Source organism: Heteronotia binoei, chromosome 2 (genome assembly GCF_032191835.1).
Source record: "Heteronotia binoei isolate CCM8104 ecotype False Entrance Well chromosome 2, APGP_CSIRO_Hbin_v1, whole genome shotgun sequence".
Classification (NCBI taxonomy): domain Eukaryota; kingdom Metazoa; phylum Chordata; class Lepidosauria; order Squamata; family Gekkonidae; genus Heteronotia; species Heteronotia binoei.
The window spans coordinates 110837024-110864678 of NC_083224.1; the positions used below are offsets into that span (position 1 = coordinate 110837024).

General features: G+C 39.5%; 1 protein-coding gene across 4 annotated transcripts in view; it reads left to right on the forward strand.

Moving 5' to 3' along the window:
• The window catches only part of OSBPL9 (oxysterol binding protein like 9), a 116365-nt gene that overhangs the window by 75804 nt on the left and 12906 nt on the right, over window positions 1-27655 (forward strand). For 3 of the 4 annotated variants that reach the window (XM_060231817.1, XM_060231820.1, XM_060231819.1), the window contains 6 exons: window positions 1403-1450; window positions 3639-3668; window positions 5843-5893; window positions 17820-17858; window positions 24512-24605; window positions 25604-25708. In XM_060231817.1, the coding sequence (XP_060087800.1) occupies window positions 1403-1450; window positions 3639-3668; window positions 5843-5893; window positions 17820-17858; window positions 24512-24605; window positions 25604-25708 (367 nt within the window). The remainder of the gene's footprint in view (window positions 1-1402; window positions 1451-3638; window positions 3669-5842; window positions 5894-17819; window positions 17859-24511; window positions 24606-25603; window positions 25709-27655) is intronic. The other variant, XM_060231818.1, reaches the window with a different exon arrangement.

Consider the following 27655-nt stretch of genomic DNA (forward strand, 5'->3'; position numbering starts at 1 on the left):
CAGAATTTCATTATCACTGTGGGCCCAAGATAAAACAATTTTTAAACCAAAATATGACTTGTAAATAATAATATCAAGGATGTGGCGATAGAGAGGTTTTTTTTACAAGTTTGGGTCAACATATGTATCTGATTAGGGCATACTGCTGTTGAATGCAATTCTGTAAAACAAAACTCCTTGCAAGTAGAAAGCCTAGCATAGCGAGAGGTTCTAACTACCCTGTTTCCTGGAATGCTAGAGTTCACCTTAAAGGGAACTTTCAAAGTAGGGAAGCACTGATTTTCTAACATTCAGTCTAACATAGTTCTGGAGAACTTGGAAGTTGGCACACTGCTGTGTGTCATAACTCTGACTTCCTCACTCCATACTGAAGGACTGGCTAAGGGTCAGCAATAGAGGGGAGAAACCCTGCATACTCTGAGGTAATTAAAATGGTTATATTGGACTTACTGTGTTGGAGATTGTGTACAGGCCATACAGTAGCCACATAGCTGTTTTGGTTAATGGGAAGTGCATATTTGGTTTTCCATACTCCTTAAGAGTGAGTACTACTGTTACAGAGCACCTGTTGATGTGAATTAAGTAGGTATTAGAGAAGTAGGCTGCATTTTTACATGACTGGAAGTTTTACCGTTGGCACATTTAAAAACACTTCAGAAGGAGTACTCTTAGCTGGAAGAAAGGAGTGTTCCAAAGATACCTAACAAAGGTATTAGCTTGCCTTAAAATAGACAATTGAGAAGAAGGAGATCAGAGAACAGTAGATAATACTAATGATAATTTATAGTACTCTGTTAATTCCATGGAAACTATTAAGTTTTAAAGAATGTAAGAAACAAAAATCCTGATATTACATAAATCTACCTAAAACTAAAATTACCATAGTTGTAATGTTCAAATCCCAGGAGGCTTAATGGATTGTATCCAACTACATAGTTTTGAAGATTAAAGGTTTGTTAAGCTTTCCTAAGAGGGGGTGGTGCTTTCTGCAAATTCTCCTTCCTGTTGTAACTTAGCCCCCTGAAATTTTGCTCCATGAGAGTCAGCAGATTCTCAGGAACAGCATAGGGGGCAAAGTGGGGCTCTGCTGTGGGAAGGTGGAATCAGCAGGAATCTCTGTTCCCTCATTAGAAAACATAAGTGATCTTAAGTCTTCAGAATGTGTGGTCAGATACAAGCTACTGTGTTTCGCTAAGTGCAGTGTGCCCTTCTGGCACAAGAGCCCCTTGTGTCAACTAGGATGCACCTTGTACAGACAAAGCTCAGTTAAGTGAAGTGGTATGATGCAATCCACACCAGGTAGGTTTTCAGGTAATGTATTGGGAAATTCTATTTGTGTTTCTTTGTGAGTGTTAACTAAAAGGTCCTCGAACAATACTTGTTCCTATATAATTTTTTTCAGCTATTTGATGAAAAGCTTCAGCGCTGTAAAGATGATGAACAAAGAAAAGCAAGTATACTCCATCTACTGGTTCTTTTCCTTTAACATTTGTTTCAGTCCATTCAAGATAAATCTAAGAAATCCTTTTATATATAATGGATAATAATGCTTTAAAAATGAATTGGTCATGTATGGGATATTTCCTTATAGATATTAAGTTACTTGAATAGAAAACATGTCTAGCAGTTCTCAGTTGATGTTACAGTGAAATGTAGTCAAAAATAGTAATGAAACCACTACAAAGGCTTTTTATCTTTTTAAAACATAGAACCAGAGCAGTTTGGAATTACCTGTACTGCACCCTTCTTTCATGAGCTGCTTCTACTGTATGCCATTTTCACAATATATCTCAACAGTAATGAAAACAGTAATGAAAACACACTTATCCTTCCCTCAATGGATTTCTTCATCTTCCATGTCTTCTTCTCTCCCCCAAAACAAAACCCTGTTTATCTTGCAAATGGCCGGAGTAAAATAGTAACATCATGGTTACCAGGTGGCATTAAATAACTTGGTCCCTCACCCCTCAAAGAAACAACTTCAGATCAGAAGCATGTAACTTCTGAAACTTTCAAGAGAGGCATTGTTATTTCTAGGAGTACTTTGCAGCATTGATGCAAAATCTGTTAGTTATGAGTTTGACTGAAGTTATGGATGTTGGCTTCAATAAGCAGTTTATCACTTAGTTCAGCGTAGAATAATAGCTGATGATGTATGGTACTTTTGGGAGCAAACCGTGGCTATAATCACTGCACAAACTTCAAAGGCGTGCAATCTTGTTCTTGTTTGTTTTCCAGTCTCAGTATAGATGGCAGAACAGCTTTTAAGGGATGAGTTGTTTTCTTCCTAATTAGTTGTGGCATGCAATATTTTAAAGGCTTCTTGCTCCCAGACAGGCACAAGAGAATTGGGTTGTCCTTGCTTTCAAGTATTTTAATATCATCATGTGTTTGATAACTCAGACATTACCTGGAGTTTAAATGTAAAAGTTATTTTTTCTTATGAAAATCACCGCTGACTCTTTTTTGAACAACCCAGCTAGAGTAGCAAGGTCTGCAGTTGCATTGCATCCTGTGGAAATAATTTTTTTGGGGTGGGGAGGAATTACTGAAAACCATGGCATCACTTCTCCTTTCCTGTTTGAATCTGTGGAATGTAACAGCTTCTGATGAACTATATTTCCAGTGGAGCTTTTTTTAGGTGAATTTGCTACTATAGCAGCACACAAGATCAGAAACAAAAAGGCAATATAATTGTAGATATATATTTTCAGTATTTGATATCTGTAGAGACATGAGGGTCAGATTGAGACACAGCTGAGAATTTGCTGTGTTTTCATTTTTATGATCACTTTTAGACAATGCTTGGAACTTTTTTCTAGTACTTTAAATAATCTTTAATTCATTTTTCTCCTATCAGGGATTCTTGCATCCATCCTGGTTCTGAGCTGGTGCTTTGAGGCTGTGGTCAGATGCTAAGGCAGAACAAACTAAAGCTGAATTCAGACAGAAATAATGCTGAGGGTGATATTCTAGAGAGTCTGATTTGGCTTTTTGGGAGTGGAGGGGTACTCATGGATCCCACCTTGCAGTTTGAAAAGCAGGTTGTCCAGGAGTGCCTTCTATTAGTTGTATCTGGTTCACCAACTCTCTCATTGCTTAGATTCAGTTAATCTGGCCCTGCTTATCCTCCATGCTTCTGTAACCTCTTGATGATTGGATTACTGCAATATGATGTACATTGGACTGCCCTCGAGGACAAACTACAATTGGTTCATAATCTGGTAGCCTGTTTATGCCTAGGGGCTAGACCACAAACATATGATGGCCATTTTGAAACAGCTACTTTGGCTGCTAGTCTGTTTCCAAGTTTAATTCAAGGTGCTGGTTATGACCTTTAAAGTTCTTCACAACCATGGACCTACATATTTGAAGGACTGTATTCAGTTGGACTGAGAAAGACCGATGCCTGTGATCTGAAAGCATTTCTGCCAGTTGAAGTAAACAACACTAAGCTAGCTGACCTAAGAATTCATCTGACTCAACATAATGAAGTTTCACATTCATGCTAGAATAATTATTTGTTACATGCTGTATTAGATCAACAGCTTGTAACAATCTATTTGAACACTACCATGTATAACTCTTACATTGTCATTAATTGTTGTGTGGGTTTTTCTCCCCCCCCCCCCCCCCAGAAAATTGAAAACCTCAAAGAAACAACCAGTGTAAGTGTGTGTTTAAAGTACTGTGTATTTGAAGTATTTAAATCATTGACTGTTCTGTGTTAAAACTGTTGGTTGGCTTTTGTTTTAATGGCAGTCCATTTTGAATGGTATGATGAAAGGGTGCCCATGCAAACATCACAACATGGCTTGTTAGCAAATGTGGATGTCATGTCTCTCCATTACATTATCTGCATGGAGGAAGGTGGCAGTGAAGGGTAGACTGGGACCGTCAGTAGTACTAGGGGTCATCCTCTCACTGGTGCAGACTGAAGTATCTGCATATCTGGGGAAGGTGAGCCAAATGGCAGACTGTGAGGATATCTCTGAGAAGGTGGTTATTTTCTTGTTCATGTGGATATATAAATTAATTGAAGTTTTGAAAAGAAATTATGAAAAACTGGGAAGAAGTTAGGGTAGGGTGAGAGGTTTTGTTGTAAGGATGACAACATTACCCCACATTTATTCATATGCCACAACAGTATATTGAGAAACTAAAATGTTGAGAAACTCTGAAGAGTTTAGAATTTGATTTTGTGGTTGAAAGAACTAGAGATGTGACCTGGGTGGAAATGGAAGAATTCAAATACATATCCCACCCACCCCCGATTTTTTGGAAAAACCAAAAAAATTGGGGGAGCACTGGGGGAAAAAACCATATGACATATTTTTTCTTCATAATGAGTGAAATGCTTTTTATGACAAAATTTTACTCATTCAGAATACATAACATGGGAAGGTCTGAGGGCTTTTTCTTTTGTATGAGTAAAACCTTGTCATGAGGACTTTTTAAAAAAACATAAGACTACAGCATTAGAACAGTTCATTAGTTTTGCAGACATATGCAACGTTTTCAACAATATGTATGTTGCCAAATGATTCTTATTTAATCAATCTAATGTGTTTAATTATTTATAATAATTTTAATAATTATTTAGAATGGAATTCATTTCAGTTTCATAAACTTGATATCTAAATATGCTGGTAGCTGTCCATACTGTGAACACAGGAGAGTTACTGTCTGAATAATACACTTGTTTTCTACCTTCCAGTTATATTTTTTCAAGCCTCTCAGATAGTAAAAAATTAAGATGCATGTGCTAGCAGAAATGCAGTAGTTTGGAACTCTTTCTGAATTATTGAATATACTTTTTTTTTCTTATAGAAAGCAATTTACACTTTTGAATTTCATAAATATGCCAAAAATAGTTTTATTTTCTAAGTTCTAAATTAAACACTTGTTAAAGCATTAAAATAAGATTAGGTTTGATATGAAAAGAATTACTGCATATATTTTAGTTTCCCCCCAAAACTCAAAAGAAAATATTTCAGTTTAGGGGTGTAGATTCAACATTTCCAGAAATCTGACATCTGTAGCAATACCTAGAAAGTAAAGTTATTAAAATTCAAACATTATGGTTCCTGAAGGCTTGATCTGGACTCTAGAATCAAGTACAATTTGTCAAGGCCAGGTTTAGTTCTCCTTTCAAACTTCCTGCACAATTATGTTCCACATAAAGTTAAACTTACCATGCTGAATTATTTAAAAATAGCATATTTTAAGTGAGAACACTTTGAAACATAGTGGGAACTTTTTTTTAGCCAGGTATTTGAAATCTGAAATTTCAATAGCTTGACTTTTTTACTAGTCTTTCTGTTGTTGGTATTTAGATCAGGGCAGGTGCCATGTTGCCAATGGGAACTAAGTTGGGGATTCCTGATTTAGATTGTGTCTTTGTTTGCATATAACATGCACAGCCTGAGTTAAATGAGAACCATAATGTATAACTTATGGTGAGGGTATTTTGTTAAGCCCTCTGTTTTTCTGGATTTCCCTAGCTCTGTACTCACAAGGTACAGTTTGGTGTATGGAATATCTTTTCCCTGTGCTGAAAATTAGGACAATTGGAGCCAAATCACTGTCTCATTTAAATGAATGGCAAAATACAATGAGTTTTTAGAAATCTGTATTGTATAATTCACTCATCTAAACAGGTTCAGTTGCATGATTATAAATGAGGCTACCATGGCAGATAAGAATCTAGTGAATGTAACAACCAACCTAAGTAATTTGTAATTGTACTAGTTAATGTTTTAGTTTTACAAACAGTGAAATGTTCATGTAGGGATAATGGTCACGTAGGGATAATAATTATGTTTGTTTTTATCCCCCACAGAGCATGGTTGAGTCAATAAAACATTGCATTGTGTTGCTGCAGATTGCTAAAGTAAGTACTCTGAAATGATCTATTTGACTTATAAACCGCCCTCCCCCAAAGGACTCAGGGCCAAAGTTGGCCCTGCCACTAGGCTGATGGTGCTGGCCTTCTGGGGGTGCCAAATTGGGTGCCTCCCATGTGACTTGGTAACATTATCAGTGCGGGGGGGTGGGGCGCGGCAGTGCCAGAAGTTAGCCTTGCCTACTGGGCCGACAGTCTAGGGCTGGCCCAGCTCAGGATGGTGTACAGCATTTCAGTAGATATGTATATTAGTCAGTTACAATTAATTTACGTTTTAAAACAGTAAAAACACTAACAGTCAAGGCTTCCTCTAAACTGTGAAGTCTTGTGAGCAAAAATTCTACTGCATGAGCTACTGGCATTAAAGTTGAGAGTTATTGCATAAATTAGTTTGCTCTGAGACCATTTTTCATGGACTAAAACAAAAATGTGTGAGCTGGAAGCTAAAAAACTGTGAACTAGCTCACACTAACTCCACTTAGAGGGAACACTGCTAACAATCATAGCTTAATTCAGATGACACTGAATATCAATTTATCTCCTTTCCCCATGAGGAGGGAGAAGTAAAGATCAGGCTTTCCAAAACCATAGACCTAGCAGAACATCTCTGTCTTACAGGTCCCGCAAAACTTTAAGTTTCGCATGCAGTTATATGTTACTTTCTTATTGCTTCCCACAGATGATTGCTAATGAACAAGAGCTCATTTTGTTTTTAATTTAAAAATTCTGCAACTTGAATAACTAGCTTTTCCAGGGATTTCTGAGAACTTTATAAGGGTAATTCCAATCAGATTTTTGGCTTGTGAAAAAAGGAGGAAGAGGTCTTCTTTGACCACTGAAAGCTGTGCTGGAGATCAGGGGACCTACATGGATGAAAGCTATGTTAGATGGGGCCTATAATAACAGGGAATTGGGTGAAATTGTGTGAAAAGGCTGACTGGATCCACCTCATAATCCTTTGTCTGTTAGTGTTGATATAATCAGGCATCCTGCTGTTCTTTAAACTGATGATAAACATTCCAATTCTTCAGCTATGTCTACAGTATTTATCAGTATGCATCGTAGGTGTGACAGATGGCCAGAGGTGTGGTGGGAGGGGCGGCTGTGAAATGGGCCCTCCCCCCTTGCTCCTGACTCCTGGGCAATTGATACTGCCTGGGAGGAGAGACCTTTTGGGAGCCAGGAAGAGGCCACGTGCCACCCAGCCCCCTCCATGGCACCCACCCCACCCTGCTGTCCACCCCCTTTTACCGCCCCCATGGGCAAAGCTAGAGGGTGAGGAAGGCATGTGTGGTGGTGCACCAAGGCGCAGAGAGGCTGCACACCAGTCAGCTGCCATCACTCTGCTTCTGGAAGGCAGACTGATGGTGAGCAGGCAGCTTGCAGCCTCTTTGCACTGCTCAGAGCCTTGCCGCACCACTGCACACGCCTTCCCCACCCTCTGGCTTTGCCCAGGGGGTGGGGCCTTGCCTAGGGTGCCAGATGCCCTAGGGCTGCCCCTGCAGATGGTGCAGTATTGAACATCTTAAATTCTAATAGTGAAGTTGGGCCAGTTTTTGGATGCTTAAATCTAGTGATTGGAGCTATGAACCATCAAGACAGATCTTTCTGCAGACCTAAAAAGGCCCCCAGGTTTGCAGAAAAATGTGAAATCTTTAAAATTGGGGGGGGGGGGGGGGCTTGAAAAACCTAAAAATGATAAATGGAGCACCTATAACTTTAAACAAAAGATTCCTGCAGTAGTTGTTGCTAGGCAAGAACTGTATTCCATGCTGGGTTTCAGTGCGTAAAAGGCAGGGGGAGGGCCCTTTCCAGGTCTATTTTGGCCTTTGAGGGAGGACTTCTTGGGGCCATGCTTGGCTTAGGGTTGCCAACTCAAAGTTGGGAAATTCCTGGAGCTTATGTGGTGGAGTCTGAGGAGGGGAGAGGCCTCAGCAGCATAATATACCATAGAGTTAACCTCCAAAGCATCATTTTCTCCAAGGGTACAAATCTGTGTATATAGAATTCAGATATAATTCTGGGCAATCTCCAGGTCCTATCTGGAGTTTGGAAACCCTAGACCTGGAAGCAGTCTCTGGTGACTTGATATCACCTAACTTGCATGACTCAACTAGACCTAACTGCTTGCCTAGCGGTCAACAGTAGCCACCCTATGAAAGCCAGTGTGGTATAGCAGTTAGAGCTTTGGAGCAGGGTCTAGGAGATCTGGATTCAAATTCCCATATTGCTTTGGAAGTTCAGTAGATGATTGTGCCCCAGTCAACCTCACTGGGTTGTTGTGTGGATACAAAAGAGTTGAGAACTGTAAGCTGCTTTGGTCCCTACTTTGGAAAAGGTGGAACTAGGATTGGCAGCTTCCAGATGGGGGCTGGAGGTCCCCAGAATTACAGCTGCTCTCCACATGATGGAGATCAGTTCCCCTGGAGAAAATTACTGCTTTGGGGGTGGACACTCTGGCATTCTACTCTGTTAAGGTTGCTTCTCTCCCCAAACCTCACCATCCAAGAGTTTCACTCCCAAATCTCCAGGAATTCCCGAAGCTGGCAACCCTAATACAGAACTGATCTTTGCATTTGGGAGATCTGTTGTGATTCCAGGACATCTCCAGGCCCTAACTGGAGGTTAACAACCCTAGAAGGAGATAAGGAAGTACAAAAAGGGGAGAGGCTGTGGGGCTTTCAGGAAAAGGAAAGAGGAAATTGTGGGGGATGGGGAAGTGAGATGCCTCCTGGAAGTCCTTGCAGGTTCCCACTTATGCTAATATATTTGTCCATGCTTGTTTTGAAAATGCAAGTGAATAGATGCTTGTCTGCAGTACCTTTTTAGGTTTCCATTCATCTTCAATAGGTATTAAGTTTTCCAAATAACTGTTTGATTCCTTAAACATTCACATAAGCTTCCTCTTGTCAATCTTGTGGGGTCTAAGTGATAGTAGAATGGAACAAATAGTAATGAAGTTTATGGTTTGTCCATGAAATTAGGCAGTAATGAAGAGTGATCTTGAACCTTGGAGGTGCTTGAATCATTAAGGGACTGCCTTGTAAACTAGAGTTCTATATCACACACACTCAGCCTAACTTACCACACAGAATTGTTGTGAGAATAAAATAAGACAAGGAGAGTGATGTAAGCTGCTTTGCAGATAAAGATGCATTATAAATGGAGTTGATGTAGCTGAAGATGGGTCGCAAATATAAGATAGATGGGTGGAAAGAGGAAGACTCAAGGAAATTTAAGGATACAGGGACTGCCAGGAAGAGGAAAGTGGTAGTATTTTGGGGAGGTAGATACAAGAGAAGGTGAGGTGCCCCCACAAGTCCTTGCAAGTTTCCTGTTGTAACGGGGCCCTGCCTGGCTGATAACCACACAACTGGGCCCCAGCCTGGTGGCTGGCACCATAGAATTAAACCAGAGTTTTCTCTGGGAGAGACTGCCAGGGGGAGGTAATGAGGGGCAAGGTGAAGATGAGGAGGGCAGATAAAAGGTAGATTGGCTGGTAGGTGAGAAGGAAGCAGAAAAAGGTGAGAGGTTTGAGGGGCTTTCAAATGAAGAGAAAAAGAAATAGTGGCATAGGGGAAAATGCAGGTGCCTTGCAGGTCCCTGACTTGTAACATGATTATTTATTTTAATTTTATTAATGAAGTGAGTCCTGGTGGATTTCTACTATAACACGTCATGAATGCTTCTCTGAAGAGGTGGTGTATAAATGAACTACTGTTTTTTTTTCCCCAATGGGAAATGAAAGTGGTTTGCATTATTCTCCATTCTCACTATAGTCCTGTGTGGTGGGTTAGGCAGAGTATTGTGACTGGTCAAAATTCATCTCCTAAACGTCCACAGCAGAGTGGGGATTTGAACTGAGTTCTCACAGATCATAGCCTCATTCTAACCACTATACATACTGGCTATATGTATACAATTCCAGCATAATGGAATGTCACAGTAGTGGGGCACCCCTTGTATACGAGTGGGGGAGGAAATTTTGTTACTGTTTTTCTCCTGTTAATGGAAAATCGATGTCTCAGTACCAGAAGTGAGTACAGTCAGCCAAACAAAAAAAAAAGAATAAATAATGGGAGGAGACTGTTACAGAGATGAGCAGCAGTCTTCCTGGTGCTTGAAAGAAAAGTGTGTGTTTTTAAAGGGGTATGTGAGTGAGTGCTCTTCATGTTCTAAAGCAAGGGAGGCCAAACTGCAGCTCGGGAGCCACATGTGGCTCTCAAAGCCCACTGCCCTGTCAGCCAGCTTGGAGAATGCATTTAAAGTTGCTTTCTTTCCAGCTCTTCCTTCCTCCCCCATCTATTTTCCTTCCTTCCAGCCAGCCAGCCAGCTTGCCTGCCTGCCTACTCTCAAATATCTGACAATCATGTCTTATGACTATCAAACATCTGACATTCATTCTGTGTGGCTCTTACATTAAGCAATTCTAAAGAGTGAATCTGTTTTAAAGAGTGAACCATCAAAAATGACATGGAAGGTTAACATCTGCCACATAATTAACAGTGTCCAATATGAGCTTTAGAAATGAGTGAGAGTCCAGTAGCAACTTAAAGACCAACAAAATTTGCAGCATTGTATGAGCTTTCATGAGTCACTGCTCACGTTTTCAGATAATGTAAACTTGTGACATGAACAAAACCACATTCTGCATCATGCAATTGAGATTTTGTGTAGTGTTCATATAAGTAAGGACAAACACTCCTGTAACTATTATTTTAAATATATTGGGTTGGATCCATCTGTTTGGTGACCAAAAGGTTTTTTCCACATACCACTCCCCTCAGAAGACCTATCCAACACTGGCGAAGTGGATAGCTGAAAACATTGGGCTCTGGATTACTGCAATGTGCTGCACATGGGACTGCCCTTAAGGAGTGTTCAAAAACTTCAGCTGATGCAGGATGTTGCAGCCAGGATGTTGAATAGAGTGGATCATCATAGGAACTATATCACTCTACTCTTGACTAGTCTATACTGGCTCCCCAAACTATTTCTGGGCATTATTCAAAGTGCTGGGGTTGACCTTTAAAGCCCTGTATGGTTTGGTTACTTGAAGGACTACTAAATCCCTTATGAACCTACCTGACCACTGTGGTCCTATTCTGAATCCTGGTTCAAGTGCCCCTGCGCTCTGAGATTAGGAAGGTGGCAACCCCATGAGAAGGCCTTCTCGGTCATTGCACCAAACTGTGCAACTCTCCTCAGGGAGAATGTCTGTCTACTTCTTTTGCTATCTTCTGCCAGCAGGTTCGGAATGGTTTTGTTTGGTGATCCCTGTCTCTTGCCTTGCATTCAAATTCTTGTATTTATTTGTGTATTTTAGCTTTGGTTTTTGTTTGTGTGTTTTGTTTTTTAATTGTATCTTAAGATATGATTATATTATGTATATTTTAATGTTTTAGCCACTTTGGTGGCCCTGATGAGACCAGAAAGTTGGTGTATAAATGTTAATAATAAAAATGTGAAATGCAGTGTTCCCTGTAAGCTGAGTTAATGTGGGCTAGCTCACAGCTTTTTAGCCTCTGGCTCACGCATTTTTGTCTTAGCTCAGGAAAAATGGTCCCAGAGCAAAATAATTATATGCAGCAGCTCACAACTTTAATGCTAGTGGCTCATGAAGTAGAATTTTTGCTCACAAGACTCCACAGCTTAGAGGGAGCATTGACCAAGTGCTGCAAGGGTTAGAGGGCTGGATTTTAGAGGGGGATGAGGATAAACTTGCTCGTAGTTGATGCAGCTACACTGGTGGAAGAAGCGACTAATTGTCTCCTTTTTCTTAAGCATGGCAGTGTGAGTTCTGTCACCCTAGGAATCAACTTTCCCATAGTCAAATGGGACTAGTAGTAGGGAAGAGGGTAACACAGGAAAAATCCACAGTCTTTGCATGTAGTGATTGCTAGGTATAGCCTTTAGCATACTTCGTATAATTTGCCTTTTTAAATGGTAAAATAAGAACCCTTGATTAGGGTTATGTGCACTCCATTTATCAGGAGCCAAATTTGGCAGGTTTCCCTGAAAAGGAAGATAATATAATTTAAATGGTTGAGCCCATGGTTTGCTTTCTGGGGCTTTAGGCTCAATCCTTCACATCTGAGCTGAAGGGCATCTGATAAAAGGGCATGAAATACTGCTGCTTAGAACAATAAAAGTGGGTGCTAGGGTTGATAGTACTAGGTTAGATGATCTGACCTGTGATCTTACTCTGGGTAAGACTGCTCCTTGTTCTAGATACATGTTTATATTAATATTTTATTCAAAAGTTTGAATTGGCAGTTGTGCAGCATATTTCATGCATCTATTATATGTGTCAAAAAGCTTTGGACTTCCATTTTGCATCCATTCATGCCAACAACTGAATGTCTTTTTGTCGTTGGTTCAGTTGATTCATTAAGAATAGTGCTAGTCATAGCTGCCCTCAGCTCTTCCTCAGTAGCTTATTGAGTGCTATCTGACCTGGAGGTTCCATCTTCCGGCACTGTATCTTTTTTCATTTTGGATTGTGTCACATAGGGTTTTTGAGATAAGAGTTGGTCAGAAGTTGTTTACTATTGCCTTCTTTTGTGCACTAGTAACCAGGGTTAGCTGTAGCGTCACTGCCATTGTCTATGAAAAATCCGCTGCCAGTGTCACCTTCCACTACTGCTGCTGCCCACCAAGCTACCCTTTGAGGATTCTTCCACCCCCACTTACCAATGGAGCTGTTAGTTCTCTTCTGCTGATGTAGCTGTTGATCCCCCCAGGAAGTGGATGCATCTTAGACTGATTTCTCACCTTTCCACCTTGAATGACTCTGCTAGGAGTTTAGACACCTTATGGTATTGTGTCCAAGAGGGTATCCTCATTTACCTATCTTAAAAAACTGCAAAGAAGAGTGAAAGTAACAAGGAAAAGACAAAAAAAAAATGGAGGAAGGGATGGAAACTGGTTTGTCAGTAGTCTTAGAAAAGTCACCCAGTGCTCTTTGATTGATACTTTGGTCCTTTGCCTTTAAAGAGATTGACTTTAGAAACTATTAACATTGGACTTTTTCCAGAAGCACAGCATCTAGTGGATCGCAATAAATGCTTTGTTGGCATCAAAGCAAATGCTTATACCTTGCTACTTTATTACCATGTAGTGATGACCAAATTGTGAGATACAGAAGCGCTCTCTAACAATTTGCACCTTAAAAAGTAGATGTTTTCTTTATCTTTTCAATCTGAACTGGTTATATCTTAGATGTGATGGCATATGAAGCATAAACTAGAAATTAGTTGATGTTAGACAGGAGGAGCTTTGGTTGAACTAAGATGATTCTTCAGAATTCCAGGCCCGCATTGTTTTTTTATTGGTCTTCTCAAGCCATGTAGGTGAAATGAAAAATTCCAAAATTAAGGCACAATTGGTAAATAACTTTTCACGGCAATGCTTTCCTGGCTAGTAGGAAATTTTGAATGTGGTCTTAACAACCAGAATGAGGAACTGAGGTGTGCATCAGTAGAGACAGGAATGGAGAGCTGGTTTGTTGTAGTGGTTAAGTGTGCGGACTCTTATCTGGGAGAACTGGGTTTGATTCCCCACTCCTCCACTTGCACCTGCTGGCATGGCCTTGGGTCAGCCATAGCTCTGGCAGAGGTTGTCCTTGAAAGGGCAGCTGCTGTGAGAGCCCTCTCCAGCCCCACCCACTTCACAGGATGACTGTTGTGGGGGAGGAAGGTAAAGGAGATTGTGAGCCACTCTGAGACTCTTCGGAGTGGAGGGCGGGATATAAATCCAATATCTTCTTCTTCTTCTTCTTCTTCTTCTTCTTATGTAAGAGAGGAATTTTAAAAATCCAATTATTTACTTGTTGTGACCACTTCAGAGATTTGAAACTGCATCCCTGCCATGGCAGTTTAGTCTATGCTTGATTTTTTCTTTGCTCCTCACAAAATTGCATCTTCTAGTAAGAAATTATGTGAACGTTATGTTGTTCATAGTGGAATCTCCCAAGGGTACGCTCACTCTTCTTCAGAACACCATATATTATAGCCTGGGTCTTTTTATTTGCTGCCTTCATTGGAACCAAGATGGCCTAGTCTGCTGGACATGATACATGCCTATTCTCTGTGGAAGCAAAACCCATTACATCTCTTGGTGTCTTATTTGCAAAAAAATTTACCCTGATAGCATACAATGAAACACTGTCACATCTTGAAGGCACTCTATGGGACAGTGCTGTGAAAGGAGCTGAACCAATTTCAGTGTGAGCAGGAATGTCTTGTTGGTGCTGCTGGCTTCAGTAATCTTAGTTTTGGTTTCAGTCCTCATGCATGCCTCCTCCTTTGGGGAGGGACACCCATCTCCCCTAGGAAGCCAATTAGAAGCACCCTCAAAGGAGGCCAGTACTAAAACTAAGCATAAAGATAGAACTTCATGTACCTCCTCTTTTGTCATTCTGCTCCATCAGTTCTTTGTGCCCCTCAAGGCACTGAAGGGCCTGCTCTTCTGTCTGAGGGAGAGATTCTAGAAAGGGAGGAGCCTATGCTTCCTATGTCTCCATTGTTTCCTTTTGGCAGTGCAAGTAAGCAATGACTGTCACCCAAACTGAATCAGAGGAACTTTATTAGGGACCTACCATACTGGATAGATACAGCACTGCTGAGAAGAAGATGGATATAGCCTAAGAATAGCATTCCGGAGTAAAGAATACAACTCCAGTGCGATAACCTGTAATTTGTGGGCAGGTTAGATGTGTACTGTTATATACCTTCCCCCTCTCCTTCCTCTGAGGTGATACTCCATGGTAGCATATGGAAGGCCTAGTTTAGAGAGCTAAGAATACCTCAAATGTGAGGTAAAATGTTACTTTTCTATCAGGACACTGAGTTAAAAAAAATTAAAAAGAAGCACAATGAACCGGACACAAACAAAGTAACACTCCAGCTCTGGCTTAGATAAAAATATTATCTTCTTCCTAAATTACATTAGAACAAAGTTAGAGTCCTGTGGCAGATTAAAGACCAACAAAGTTTTATTCAGGGTGTGAGCATTTGTGTTCTGTTCTTGAAAAGGTAAATTGCTGATTTACAAATTTTTACAACACTTAGAACAAACACCTCTCCAGGATTCAGCAGGGATATTGTTGTTTTTTATCTCACTACATATGCTAAATTCATTCAGTCCTTATGTATGTATTCTCACGAAGAAGGGCTACACATCCTCTTTATTTTAGTATATTTCTTATTTTAAATAGTAGAATAGTGATTGTAATCAGTGTTCCCTCTAAAATGAGTTAATGTGAGCTAGCTTACAGTTTTTTAGCTTCCAGCTCACACATTTTTGTCTTAGCTCAAGAAATATGGCCCCAGAGCAGTAGCATACTAATGCCAGCAGTGCTCACAAAGTAGAATTTTTGCTTACAAGACTCCACAGCTTAGAGGGAACATTGATTGTAATGTAATGCAATGAATCAGACTAGTATATTGGAATGCATTCCTCTGATCTGGTAACAGAGGAGACATAACACAGCACAAAGAAAAAGATACCATCAGTTACCTCCACACTTGAGAGTAGACAGATGGAGTGTGACATCAGGGTCAGATGATTGCTCTTAATACTCCATAATTAACACATCTGACACATTTATTCGGCTGTTTTCTCCCAGAATTGAATCTAAACAATGATAACCTTACAAACTTAGTTTGTTCTTCTTGTTTGCATCTGATAAACATTTAATTATATTGTATGCTTGCATACCAGTTTGCTGTTCAACCTCTGCCTTATATGTATGGACTGTCTGAGGAAGTGTGTATGCACACAAAAGTTCACACCCTGAATAAAACTTTGTTGGTCTTTAAGGTGCCACTTGACTCTAACTTTGTTCTATTGCTTCAGACGAACATGGCTACCCAACTGGATCTAAATTACATTGTGAGAGGGGCTCATCTATGAGGAGGAGCTCTAGCTCAGGGGCAGAACATTTGTTTTGCATACAGAAGGGCCACTGCTCAATCCTTGGCATCTCTGATTAAAAGGATTAGGCAATTATTGATATGAAAGACCTTAGACCCTGGAGAGCTGCTGCTAGTCATACAAGATAATTTTAATGTTTGTAACCCAGTAGTCTGATTTAGTATAAGGCGGCTTCTTGTATGAGTCTCTGCAGCCCCTGCAGTTGCCTGATGCTGAGATGGATGTGAGTTTGTGCCAACTGAACATTTTTACTTTTGTGTAATTATTTTGTTGATTGTGTGTTTCCATTTTCTTGTTTGTGGTTTCTGTGCAGGTACACCTATACGGTCTTGAACCTGGGTTCAATGTTGTTTGGATAGCTAAATCAGAATATTTTGGTACTAGCTTCACCCAGCTTGAGGGTGAGGATGCCTAACGCACAGGCCTTGAACAGGCAGAGCTACACCTTCCAGCTTGATTTTTCTTTGTCTGCCTCAGCAATAGCACTGTAAAGAACCTTCAGTCACAGAGACTTTGTGAGTTAGGCCTTTTGTCCTTTCATAATTGTATTTCATAATTATATTGCCCAAGACCATCTGATAGCCCCTATTTCTCAGCCTTCATAGTTAGACTAATCTCCATGTCATGTACCTTTATCACAATTTTCTGAATTACTAGCCCAAATAACATTTGGAAGGGACTGTGTCTTTACAGAAGAATGGTACAAAATCTGTTCTTCCCCAACCCACTCCAAAGAACAACTTTTACTCCCATTACCTCACCACACCACCCCAAAGGTGGGGTTTTATGTCAAGATTAAACCTCAGTGTATGAAAAGTTTTATACCTCCCTCAAATTTTGATTTCCCTCTCCTATATCCTGTTCCTACCCAAAGGGATATGGTTGTATCCAAGTTCCCTCTAAGCTGCAGAGTCTTGTGAGCAAAAATTCTACTTTGTGAGCTACTGGTATTAATGTTGTGAGCTACTGCATAAATTACAGTGCTCTGGGGTCATCCTTCCTGAGCTAAGACAAAAATGTGTGAGCTGAAGGCCATAAATCTGTGAGCTAGCTCATGCTAACTCAGCTTAGGGGGAACACTGGTTGTATCCATACACTCCAAAGAAACTTATTTTCATTTTTCTATCTGACCTCAGTGTTGAAAGTTCTGATTTGCTGTTTGGCATGCTTTTCAGTACAAACCCGTACCCTTTGGATTATCATCAGTGGTAGGCACAAAATGCATGGCTGTAGTAATGGCATTCCTACGTCATTAGGCAGTCCCTATATTTTCCCTGCATAGACCATTAGTTGCTCATGCCAGATATCTATCTTCCTTAGAGTATCTGTAGCACATTTTACAATCTGTTGAAAGTGGGGCTCCAACAGTGAATTGCCCATTGATCCTACCAGATATGTCCAATTTGTAGGAGTAGTTCTACACTATTCATGCATGTTTTTCTGCCCCTTCTCAGAGAGCACAGATTCTTACACATTGGCAGGGGGAAAAGCATACACAAAGTCAGATGTGAATTGTGATGCAAGTATATTTTGTTTTCAATCATATGTTAAGCAGTTAAAGTGTATATCATGGTAAAATGAATCTCTGAATGCAGTGATTTTTACAATTATAGCATAACTGCTTAGAAGACACTGTGATGGTAATTTTCTTTTGAATCAATAAGGAATATGATTCACGAGTTTTTCCTTATAACTGTTTAAGCATTTACAGTTGTTGCTTCTTGATATTCTGCAACAGTTGTTCTAATATTTAGTGTTGTGCCTATTTGATGACCTATTGATAAGAGCAGAGCTAACTATTTTCAGAAATGGCAAAAAGGACAAGGTTTAATGCGGTTACATGATTTCTTCCTTGTGGTGATATATTGCTATAGGTAACTTGTAATAGCAATTTCCCAAGAGAAATACATCATTGTCATTTAAACAATGATACTTATAAATAATTGATCTGTTAATATTTTTAACATTTTTCCTTAAGGACCAAAGTAATGAGGAGAAGCACGCAGATGGACTTATAGTAAGTTTAAACCTAATCTTTTATTTCCCTTTGTTTCTGCAGAATATTAACACTACAGTCATGTGAGCACATGGACTTGAATTTCCACTCTCCTCTGGCATTTCTCTTTCTTCTCATCACTTTGTCTTTGAATATATTTGTCACTTTCTTAAAGCTTCAAAAATGGATGGCCGCCTTGATAATAAAGAATATTATATTCCAGCTTTTTCTTGTTTATCACACTGCTGTTAACAAAAAAACCCCAATATGAAGAAAATTACTTGAAATGTACTTTTTGTGAGAATGGTAGTCAGTGTCTCTAGAACCTGGCTTGTGACGTGCAAGAGGAAAAAGGTTCTATCATGTTGCTTTCTATCTGGCATAATTTCTGTGTAGCTTCTATATCTGACTTCCATTTGTACACATCTCTTTGACTTCTTTTTTACTGAGTGTAAATTCAAATGCTAATACAGAAATTTCAGTACAACTCAACTTTTTCATTGCTGAAGTTTTCAAGGCTGAAAAACTTTGGGACTGGAGCCGTTTGATTTATAATAAAAGAAATACAGAGCTACTGTATAATAGTGTTTATCATCTTAAGGTTTTTTTTCTTTTAAATCTAACATAACTTCTGTGTTACAGTGCTTATAAAGCATAATACAGATACTCTGAAAATTCAGTCCTTGTCCAGGAAATTAATAGCAGAGCTAGATTTTGTTTTTTGAGGGGTTTTTTTGGTGGGGTTGATAAATGGTCCCTTGTTAGTTGTATGACTTCACATGCATTTAATAATTATTGCCTGAGTTTGTGTACGTTGTTCTGACCTTGAATCAGACTTTGTAAGTAAAATCTGAAAATAAGATGTGTATCCATATACAATCAGATACATCTAAAATACTGCTGAGTTTGGTGCTCTGCATTTTGGGTAGTACATTGGCAGCTCTCAAAAGGCCATTGCTTTGGGCCAGTGGATCTGGGTTTAGGGAGCTTTACTACCTGATTTCTCTATGACAAATGGTAAAAGAGATCTTGGTCTCTTACAGCTTTTAAAGGTTTCAGTCTATAATGTTAGGCACCTAGCAGCCCTCAAATACAAATACATTCAATGTTTTCTATTTGCTTGGACCTTTTTGTTCACTGTGTGGGTTGTGGTACATGCAGTTACATACAGGTTGGCTGCAAATGTAAAGTGGAGGACAAGATTTGGAAATTTTGTATAGCTGAATAAAGTACTTGTAGAATTTATTATGGTTGTGTGGACAGGAAGGCTCAGGACTATGTTGCTATATACCTTTAGCATAAAATGTGAGGATAATTTTTGTAGCAAGTGATTGGAGGGAAGTGCAATGAATACTCTTTGAAATAGTCATTAAAATGCATCGGTGCAACAGGTTTCTTGCAATGAGAGTGTAGGGGTGGTTTCAGAGGATACTATCACGCACTAGGAGTGGATTAAAACTTTGAACTACATGTAGTAAAAGCAGTTATTCTACAGTTAACTCAACACATTATGTTCCTTCTGATAAGGTTGAAATTAAAGTGACATCAGTTTTTTAAATAATGCTGGAGAGCTTGGGAAAAGTACAGATATGAACATTTTCCTTAATCCAAAAATATGGTTCAATTTTATTTTGCTAACCTAAAGCTTGCCTTTGCTGCTGGAGCTGCTTGAGTATCCTTGCATGACTAGTTTGGGGCAGATTTTTTTTTTAAATGCTGCTCTTAAGTAGCCAAAGTCATTTGACTGCAAATTCCTAGCAACTTAATATTTGGATCTACTTAATTACCATGTCTTTCAAGGAAAGGGATCAGTAACTGGTACATTTTTTTTTAAATAACACCTTATACCAGCACTTTAGAATGTGTTGTTAGGTTGAGCTAACTCAGTTCTTTACTTTTGTAACAAAGCATGTTCAGAATTGTCCCTGTTCTTTGTCCTTACTGTTGCTCTTCCATGGGTGCCCAAATTATGTTTGCTCTGGTGAGGTTAACCAGAGAAAGTATTTACTGCAATGGAATGCCAAGTAATTTCACTTCCACTGTGGAACAGTTCAGACTCTTATGTCTGACAATATTAGCAGTCAGCAGCAATTTACTTTATAGGTAAACAAAATACTGTAATTATATCTTACAGCATGAAAGGTCAGTTGGAAGTCTCTGAGTAAAAATAAATAATAAGAAATAATAATGATCCTATGGTGAGAGTTTGTTGTAGACCGCCAAACCATGCAGAGGACATGGATGATACCCTCCTAGACTAAATTACAGAATTGTCAAGAGACAGGACAAAGTGGTCATGGGAGATTTCAGTTATCCTGATACTTTTGTAAGTTGCTAAAAATAAAAGGTCTACTAAGTTCCTCTTATCTCGTCTTGCTGACAGCTTCATGTTCCAGAAGGTAGAGAAGGAAACTAGGAGGTCTGCTATATTGGATTTGATCCTCACCAACAAGGAAGAACTGGTTGATGAGGTGAAAGTAGTGGGCACCCTGGGTAGCAGTGACCATGTAATTTTGGAATTTAGAATACTGAGAAGGGAAAAGCTTAACAAACTCAAAGTTAATCCAAGTAGAATCCCATAGTCAGAAGTACTCACTGTGATAGTACATGGGGAAAGGATCCAGGATTCTTAGTAGATCATATACTGAACATGAGTCAGCAGTGTGATTTTGGTCTTCATCAACGGAATCTGGCGACTTCAGCTAGTGTTGAACGCTGCAGCCAGGCTGTTAATGGGAGTTCCTCTACGGGAACACATTCAGCCTGTGTTGAAAGCGCTGCACTGGCTACCGATAGGGTATCAGATTCGCTTCAAGGTGCTGATCATCACCTTTAAAGCCTTATATAGCCAAGGTCCTGCATACCTTAGGGACCGCCTTTCCCTGCATATGCCCCAGTGAGCACTTCGGTCCGGGTCTCAAAACCTGTTGACGGTCCCCAGCATCAGAGAAGTAAGGCTCAAAACAATGAGAGCCAGGGCCTTTTCCGTTGCTGCCCCTAGCTGGTGGAATTAGTTGCTGAAGGAGGTTAGAGCCCTGTGAGAGCTTTCACAGTTCCGCAGGGCCTGCAAGACAGCACTCTTCTGCCAGGCATTTACATAATGACATCTGCAGCAACTGGACTGGCCCATAAGGACACCACCAATGGCCTACCTCGCCACACTGTGGCGATCCTGAGACCTCTGAGTACAGCTAACCACCAGAATTTAATTGCTGCCTGAAATCCTGACAGTAGCACATGCAAATGTTTTAAAAATGTTTTTATGTCTTATGTTTTTATTGTTTATTTTATCGGTCACACTAGTGTGCTTGTGTTGACCCTTGGTCTGTGAGCCGCCCTGAGCCTGCCTTCGGCGGGGAGGGCAGTATATAAAATAAATAAATAAGAAGTATAGGGCGGAAAAGATGAGCAAGTGCTCAGCTCTTGTGACCCTTTCTTATATGCTCAGGGTAATGCCGTTGGAGTCAGGAAGGAATTTTCCTCCAAGCCAGATTGACCTAGGAATCCTTGAGGTTGTTTGCCTTCCTCAGGGCATAGAGCAGGGGACACTGGGGGATGGGGTCACTGTGAATGTTCTGCATTTTGTAAGGGGTTGAACAAAATGACCCTTGGAGTACCTTCCAGCTCTGTGTTTTTTATGCTTTCCCTGTCAGCCAGTGTGTACATTCTGTCATTCTTCTGTTGATTAAATTACATTAGACTGCTTTCTAAGCAATATCTTAGGCTCATTCAAATATTATTCACTTAAAGAAGATACAGAGTAGTTTTGCTACTTTTCTTCATTTGCTATAATGCATTTCATTATCAATGTGTTGACCCTTGGTCTGTGAGCCGCCCTGAGCCTGCCTTCGGCGGGGAGGGCAGTATATAAAATAAATAAATAAGAAGTATAGGGCGGAAAAGATAAAATATATAAAATAAATATAAAAGATAAAGTATATAAAATAAATAAATAAGAAGTATAGGGCGGAAAAGATGACCAAGTGGACCACATTTTTGTCCAAATTTTAATTGCTCATCATCCAAACCTATGCTGCCTATGCTGGAACTGTTCAATAACTATTGTTTGGTCTTCCCCTAGGAAGTTTTGTTCAGCTGTAATGTCCTTATTACTCTCACAGTTTTTAAATGAGAATCAGTGGTCTTCTGCTTGCTTACTCTAAGAAATGTTTAAATTCCTCTTAAAATTATTTCTTCACTCCCCCCTTCATTTTCTGAACAAACCTTTTAACATTTGTGCTGAAAATCAAACAATTCTTTGTACAGAAATAAAAGTATCTGCTGCTACTCCACTTGACCAACCTTCCCTTTCATTCTGACCATGGAAGGACTACCATTATTTTCTTGTAACTCTCTTAATGCACTTGATGTTCATGCTCACTTGTCAGTCTGCGCTGTAGTTAATCCTCACTTACTATTTTTCCTGGTTTGTTTTCTTTTTTCTTATAAGACCTAATACAATAACTTGATTTTAAATGGACCACATTGTATTAGGTTCAGTTTGTTGGGTTTTTGCTCTGGGTCTTCTCTTGACTTACCTCTCTGACAGTTTATTTCATAAATCAAAGGAATGTTTTTATAATAGGGTTTCAGTGCTGTTGAACTGATATCATGCATCTTCTTGGCAAGTGTGGTGACTGCACTTTTAGAAGCTTAGAAGTAAAGGATTGTGAAGGGTTATTTCTTCACAGAAACAGAGAGCCTTGAGTGACAGGCTACTCCAATTAATCCGATTGGATAGCATCAGCTGAACAGAGAGAGACACTTTAGAGTTGAATGCTAAGGAAGAGAATTCATTAGAAATTCAGCCCTGACTGAGAGCAGTTTAACACAAATAGGAGAACCAGGGAAAGTTGGCAAGAATGATTAGGTAGTTAGACAGAGACTCCCATTCAGGAAAGGAGATAGATCTAGAGAGAAGGAATTTCCCTATCCAGTCTAAACAGGGTTATAGCTCTAAAGAGTGGAGAGATTCCTGGTCTGGTGTGGTTAGAAATTGTCTTTAGACACCTAAAAATTCAGTTAAAGACTCAAGATGAGTACTGGTGTTTCAAGAGAAGGGGGTTGGGTATTGAAAAGAGTGTACCAGCCTTCTGGAAACCAAAAGAGTCAGTGAATGTGCAAAGAATGTGTGCTGGAGTGTTTGGGAAACACTGGAACAAAACCTCTCACATTGAAGTTCCTGAGTCATTGGGGAAAGCTTATGAAACTCTCAGCAGCTTGAAAAGCATATGAATTAATGTCTGTTCACATTCCATTTTACTTCAGAGTTGGTTGAGTTACCTAAGAAATTCTACCTCTGATTTCACCTGTCCTTTCCCCTCTGTTAAACAAAATATTTTGTTATTTTTGAATTTCGGAACACCTTGAGTGCCATTTCAATAGCATAAAGAAAAAGGGGGCCTTTGACCCTTCCCTCAGGTCCCCGGGCTGAGCCAGCAGTGAAATAACTGTGACAGAGTGGAACAACCGGAGTTCTTCAGCAGAGAAGTAAGCTCATTACTAGGGCAGCTCAGTCAAAAAGATACAGAAAAACAGAGAGGAAAATCTTGTTTTTGAGGGAGGGAAGCAGACAAGGCCGTTGTAGCAGGGTTTGGAGAAAATTAATAAAAGATGGTTGCTTTCCAAAAGGGTGAAACTTGCTATTTATTACATATAGCCGAGCACTGGCCTGCTAGTTCCTGAACACATAATTTGTCCAGAGCCCCAAATCTTTCTACTTCTTAAAAATTAACTGGAAATTGTGTAATAACAAACCTCTTATAACATTTATGGTGAAAGGCACAAGTACCCCTGCTGCTGTTGGTATGTACAGTGAATTTTCAAATTTTTCAGTGTGCAAACTAGCTCGAATTATTATGGACATTGTATTTTTAAAAAGATCATGGCTTGTGCTGGTGTTATACTCTAATTAGAGGTGCTTAAAGATTGGTGGTGGTGTTGGCTTGTGAACAGATTTTACTGGGGATAGCAGAGGAAAATGATAGAGTTGTCTAAATATACTATGAACCAGGGCTTTCTTTGAACAGGAATGCACAGGAACACAGTTCCTGCTAGCTTGACATCAGGGGTGTGTGGCCTAATATGCAAATGAGTTCCTGCTGAGCTTTTCTACAAAAAAGGCCCTGTGTGAAACAATGATGACATCAGGGGGCATGGCCTGATATGCAAATGAGTTCCTGCTGGACTTTTTCCTACAAAAAAATTCCTGCTAGGAACTAACATAGAGTAAGGTCAAGGAAAAATTGCTTGCATCACCTAGCCTGCAAACCCTTTTATGATTAGATTGAAGAAAACTAACTAGTCTGACACATGTATGTATGGTTTTTTTAAGTCTCATGATGAAATCATAGGAAATGTGTTCAGTAATATCCCTAGAATTATAGTGGCCCCGGGTCTCATTTATAGAGTTGCAATCAGGGGGGGATAACAGTGAAAAAAAGAAATATAAGGAATTTTAAGGCGCATTAATGTTGCATCAGATAAGCTTGATAGTAATACACTGTAACAATAATTGTTCTGTTCAGACTGTTTAATACTTGAGGGAATCTTTTTATACTTCCTCTGTCACTTTGCCGTTCTCTCAGGTTTTGCTGCTGCATATGAGGAGTTCTTATTAGAGCACATCAGCATGTTTCTCAAAAGTTTGGCTTTTTTTTTTTTTTGTAACACAGAGCACTATTAACCCTGTTGATGCAATCTATCAGCCTGGTCCTTTGGAACCTTCAGTGATCAGCACAATGCCCACACAGACTGTCTTACCTCCAGGTATAATATTTGAAGAATACTTGCAGATTTTTTTCCTGAAACTACTGGCAAGTAACTGTGTTTAATTGTTATTTGTTTAGCCAACAGTTTCTGATGCTTTGATTCATCTGTTGACTTTGGAAGCTATTTTTCCCCCTGAAGCCTGCTTATTGAAGTAAATGTATTTGAAAAATAAATTTATAAAAAGGCAAAGGTTTTACCTTGGTTTATATCAGGGGTGGCCAAATTGTGGCTCAGGAGCCTCATGTGGCTCTTTCACACATATTGTGTGGCTCTCAAAGCCCACACTACCCTGTTGGCCAGCTTAGAGAAGGCATCTATCTCTTTATACTATCTCTTTATTTTTTTTTATTTTTTTTTTCAGATTAATAAATGGTTTATTGAAAAATATTTTTTAACAATCATAACATGAGGAAATACAAGACATGTACATAGCTTGATGAATTTAACCAAACAAATACTACAAAAGAAAATTAACCAACAAACCAACAAGAACCTACTATCTCTTTAAATCACTTCTCCAAGCCAAGCCAGCTGCTGACTTGGAGAATGCAATTAAAGTTACTTTCTTTCCACCTCTCCCTCCCCATTTATTGCCTTCCTTCTGGCTCTCAAACATTTGACATTCCTGTCTTGCAGCTCTCAAACATCTGACATTTATTCTATGTGATTCTTATATTAAACAAGTTTGGCCACCCCTGGTTTATATAATTAACATATAAGCTCCTGGTGCTGAGCTTTCACTTTTCCAAAATACGTATGACAATTTTTTATTTCAGCTAGATGGTGGGTTTATGTTTACTGGATGTGATGGATTCCCTAATTTAGAGTTTACTATTAAATTTTTTCTATATTCTTTTTTTTTGAGTCCTATTCATTTTATATTCACACATTTTAAGGACAATAGTTAAAGCTAGGGATAGGGAAGGAGCTGTGCATGGAGAATACAATAGCAACATGGATAGTAAACCATCTCATTTGTCTTTAATACCTTTTAGAACCAGCTCAGCTTTGCAAATCAGAACAACGACCTTCATCCTTGCCAGTTGGACCTGTTGTAGCATTACTTGGAAATCACCAAACTCCAACACCTAATAGTACAGGTACAGAACCAGTGCTTTTCTGTTTCAAAACATGAAAATTATACTTAAGCTTTATATTTGTGAAGATATTAAAAGGTATATCATAGTCTATTAGAAGGTGCCCCCCGCAGGTAATGGAGTCGTATACTCTACTGGAAAATTCCATAGGCCACCTTTTCTCCTCACTAGAAAGGAATAAAAATAGGGATACCAGGTCTCCTCCTTTGGTGGGAATCCTCCCAGCACTGCTCAACTGGGCATTGGGGAAAAATGGCAGGTGATCACCAGTGATACAGTGGGGTAATCTGCAGCATAACTTTGCTAGCAACGCTCTAGCATCTAGATAAAAACTGTTGTTGTCCTTGTGGCCTTAATATGATCGACATTTTGTTTCATGTTCTGCTTGAATACTGTTTTGGTGTTTTGTTTTGTTTTAGAATACTAGGGATTACTATATTAAGCCACTTATTGTAGATCAGGCACATTCATATGCTTTGATATCTCTGCTTTATTTGCTTAGTTAGAGGTAATGATTCTAAGATTATTTTGGTGGTAGCAAAATTTATCTCAATCCTTTTATCCCTTGCATCCAAAAAATGAAGAACACAAAATTTTTCTGCTCCTCAAGATCTGTAAATCAATCAGTTATTAATGGAATAAGAAGAAAGGAAAACTCTATGGTTAAACAATACAGTTTTGGCTGAATGCTCGTCATAAACATGAAAATGTCACTTCCAGTTGTGCTGGAAGTGACATCATTGCATCCATACACATCTGTATGTCATTGGTGAGAAAGCGCTCCCAAACTGGTGAGTCTTCCACTAGTTGCCAGCCTTGTTTTGGCAACCTTAAATGAAAAACATAACTGATGTTCCTAAACAACTGTCTAGCCTTTGGTTATGCATCCATCCTCTCTTCTAAGAAACTTCCAGTTACATTATAATCCTTAATTGCAAAGTCCTGTTATGATTTTGGACCATACTTGCATATATGCCAAGGAGCGCGTGGACAGTTTTTGGCTACCTTCATTACATACAAATTTGTATTGCATTATACGGTGGCTTGAAGAGTAGGCAGTGGAGATGCTGTCTGGACATGGACAACTCTAAAATGGTGGGGAACTTACAAAAGTAACATCCAAGAAGAAAGCCTGAGAGGTTCTCTGAATTCTTTCACTGAAATATCAGCAGACTAAACCTATAGGTATTCAGGTTAGGTTGCTGTGTATGAAAATGTTTACGTGCTACAGGACTTGTGGAATTCTCAGTTGTACTCATCTATTAAAAGAATAATCTACTTTCAAATTAAACCCTTCTTTAGGAAATTCTTTCATTTTGTTTATTTTACTTCACACAACACTGGTGGCTTTGTACTTGACTTTCTGAGTATCAAGCCATGTATCCATTTGCTATAATTAATTCTATAGGGCCACATCTCTCATAGCAATTCCAAATAACTAATTTAGGTACTCCCTACCTTTTTGAGCCTGTAAGCACCTTTTGAATTGTGTTACAGCATGGTGGGCAGTCACAAAATGGCTGTTGCAGAAGGCAGAGCCAGTCACTAAATGGCTGCTGCCAAAGCATCAGTTTAAAATATCTGCACAACCAATCGAATTTCCAGTAGCCAATCAGAAGCCTTGCTGGGCAAAAGCCGCACCTGGCCCCATGCTCTTTCTAAAAACACTTGGTGGGCACTAGGAAAGGTGTTGGTGGGTGCCATGGCATCCATGGAAATCCCATTGCGATCCATGCAACTAAGTAGTCATCAGTGCTTACTTAGTTGGTGACAGCTTGTATATTAGTATGAAGATAAAGGTCTCTGGCTTGTAGTTGTTCAACACTTCTTTTCTGGTTGCCTTCCTAAATTTAATCCAGCATGAATGGCTAGATTTTTATGCATCGTGTTTAGAATCTAAATTACAATTGGATGATCCCAGTCTCGTTCAGTCCTGCTCGGAGCAGGTGG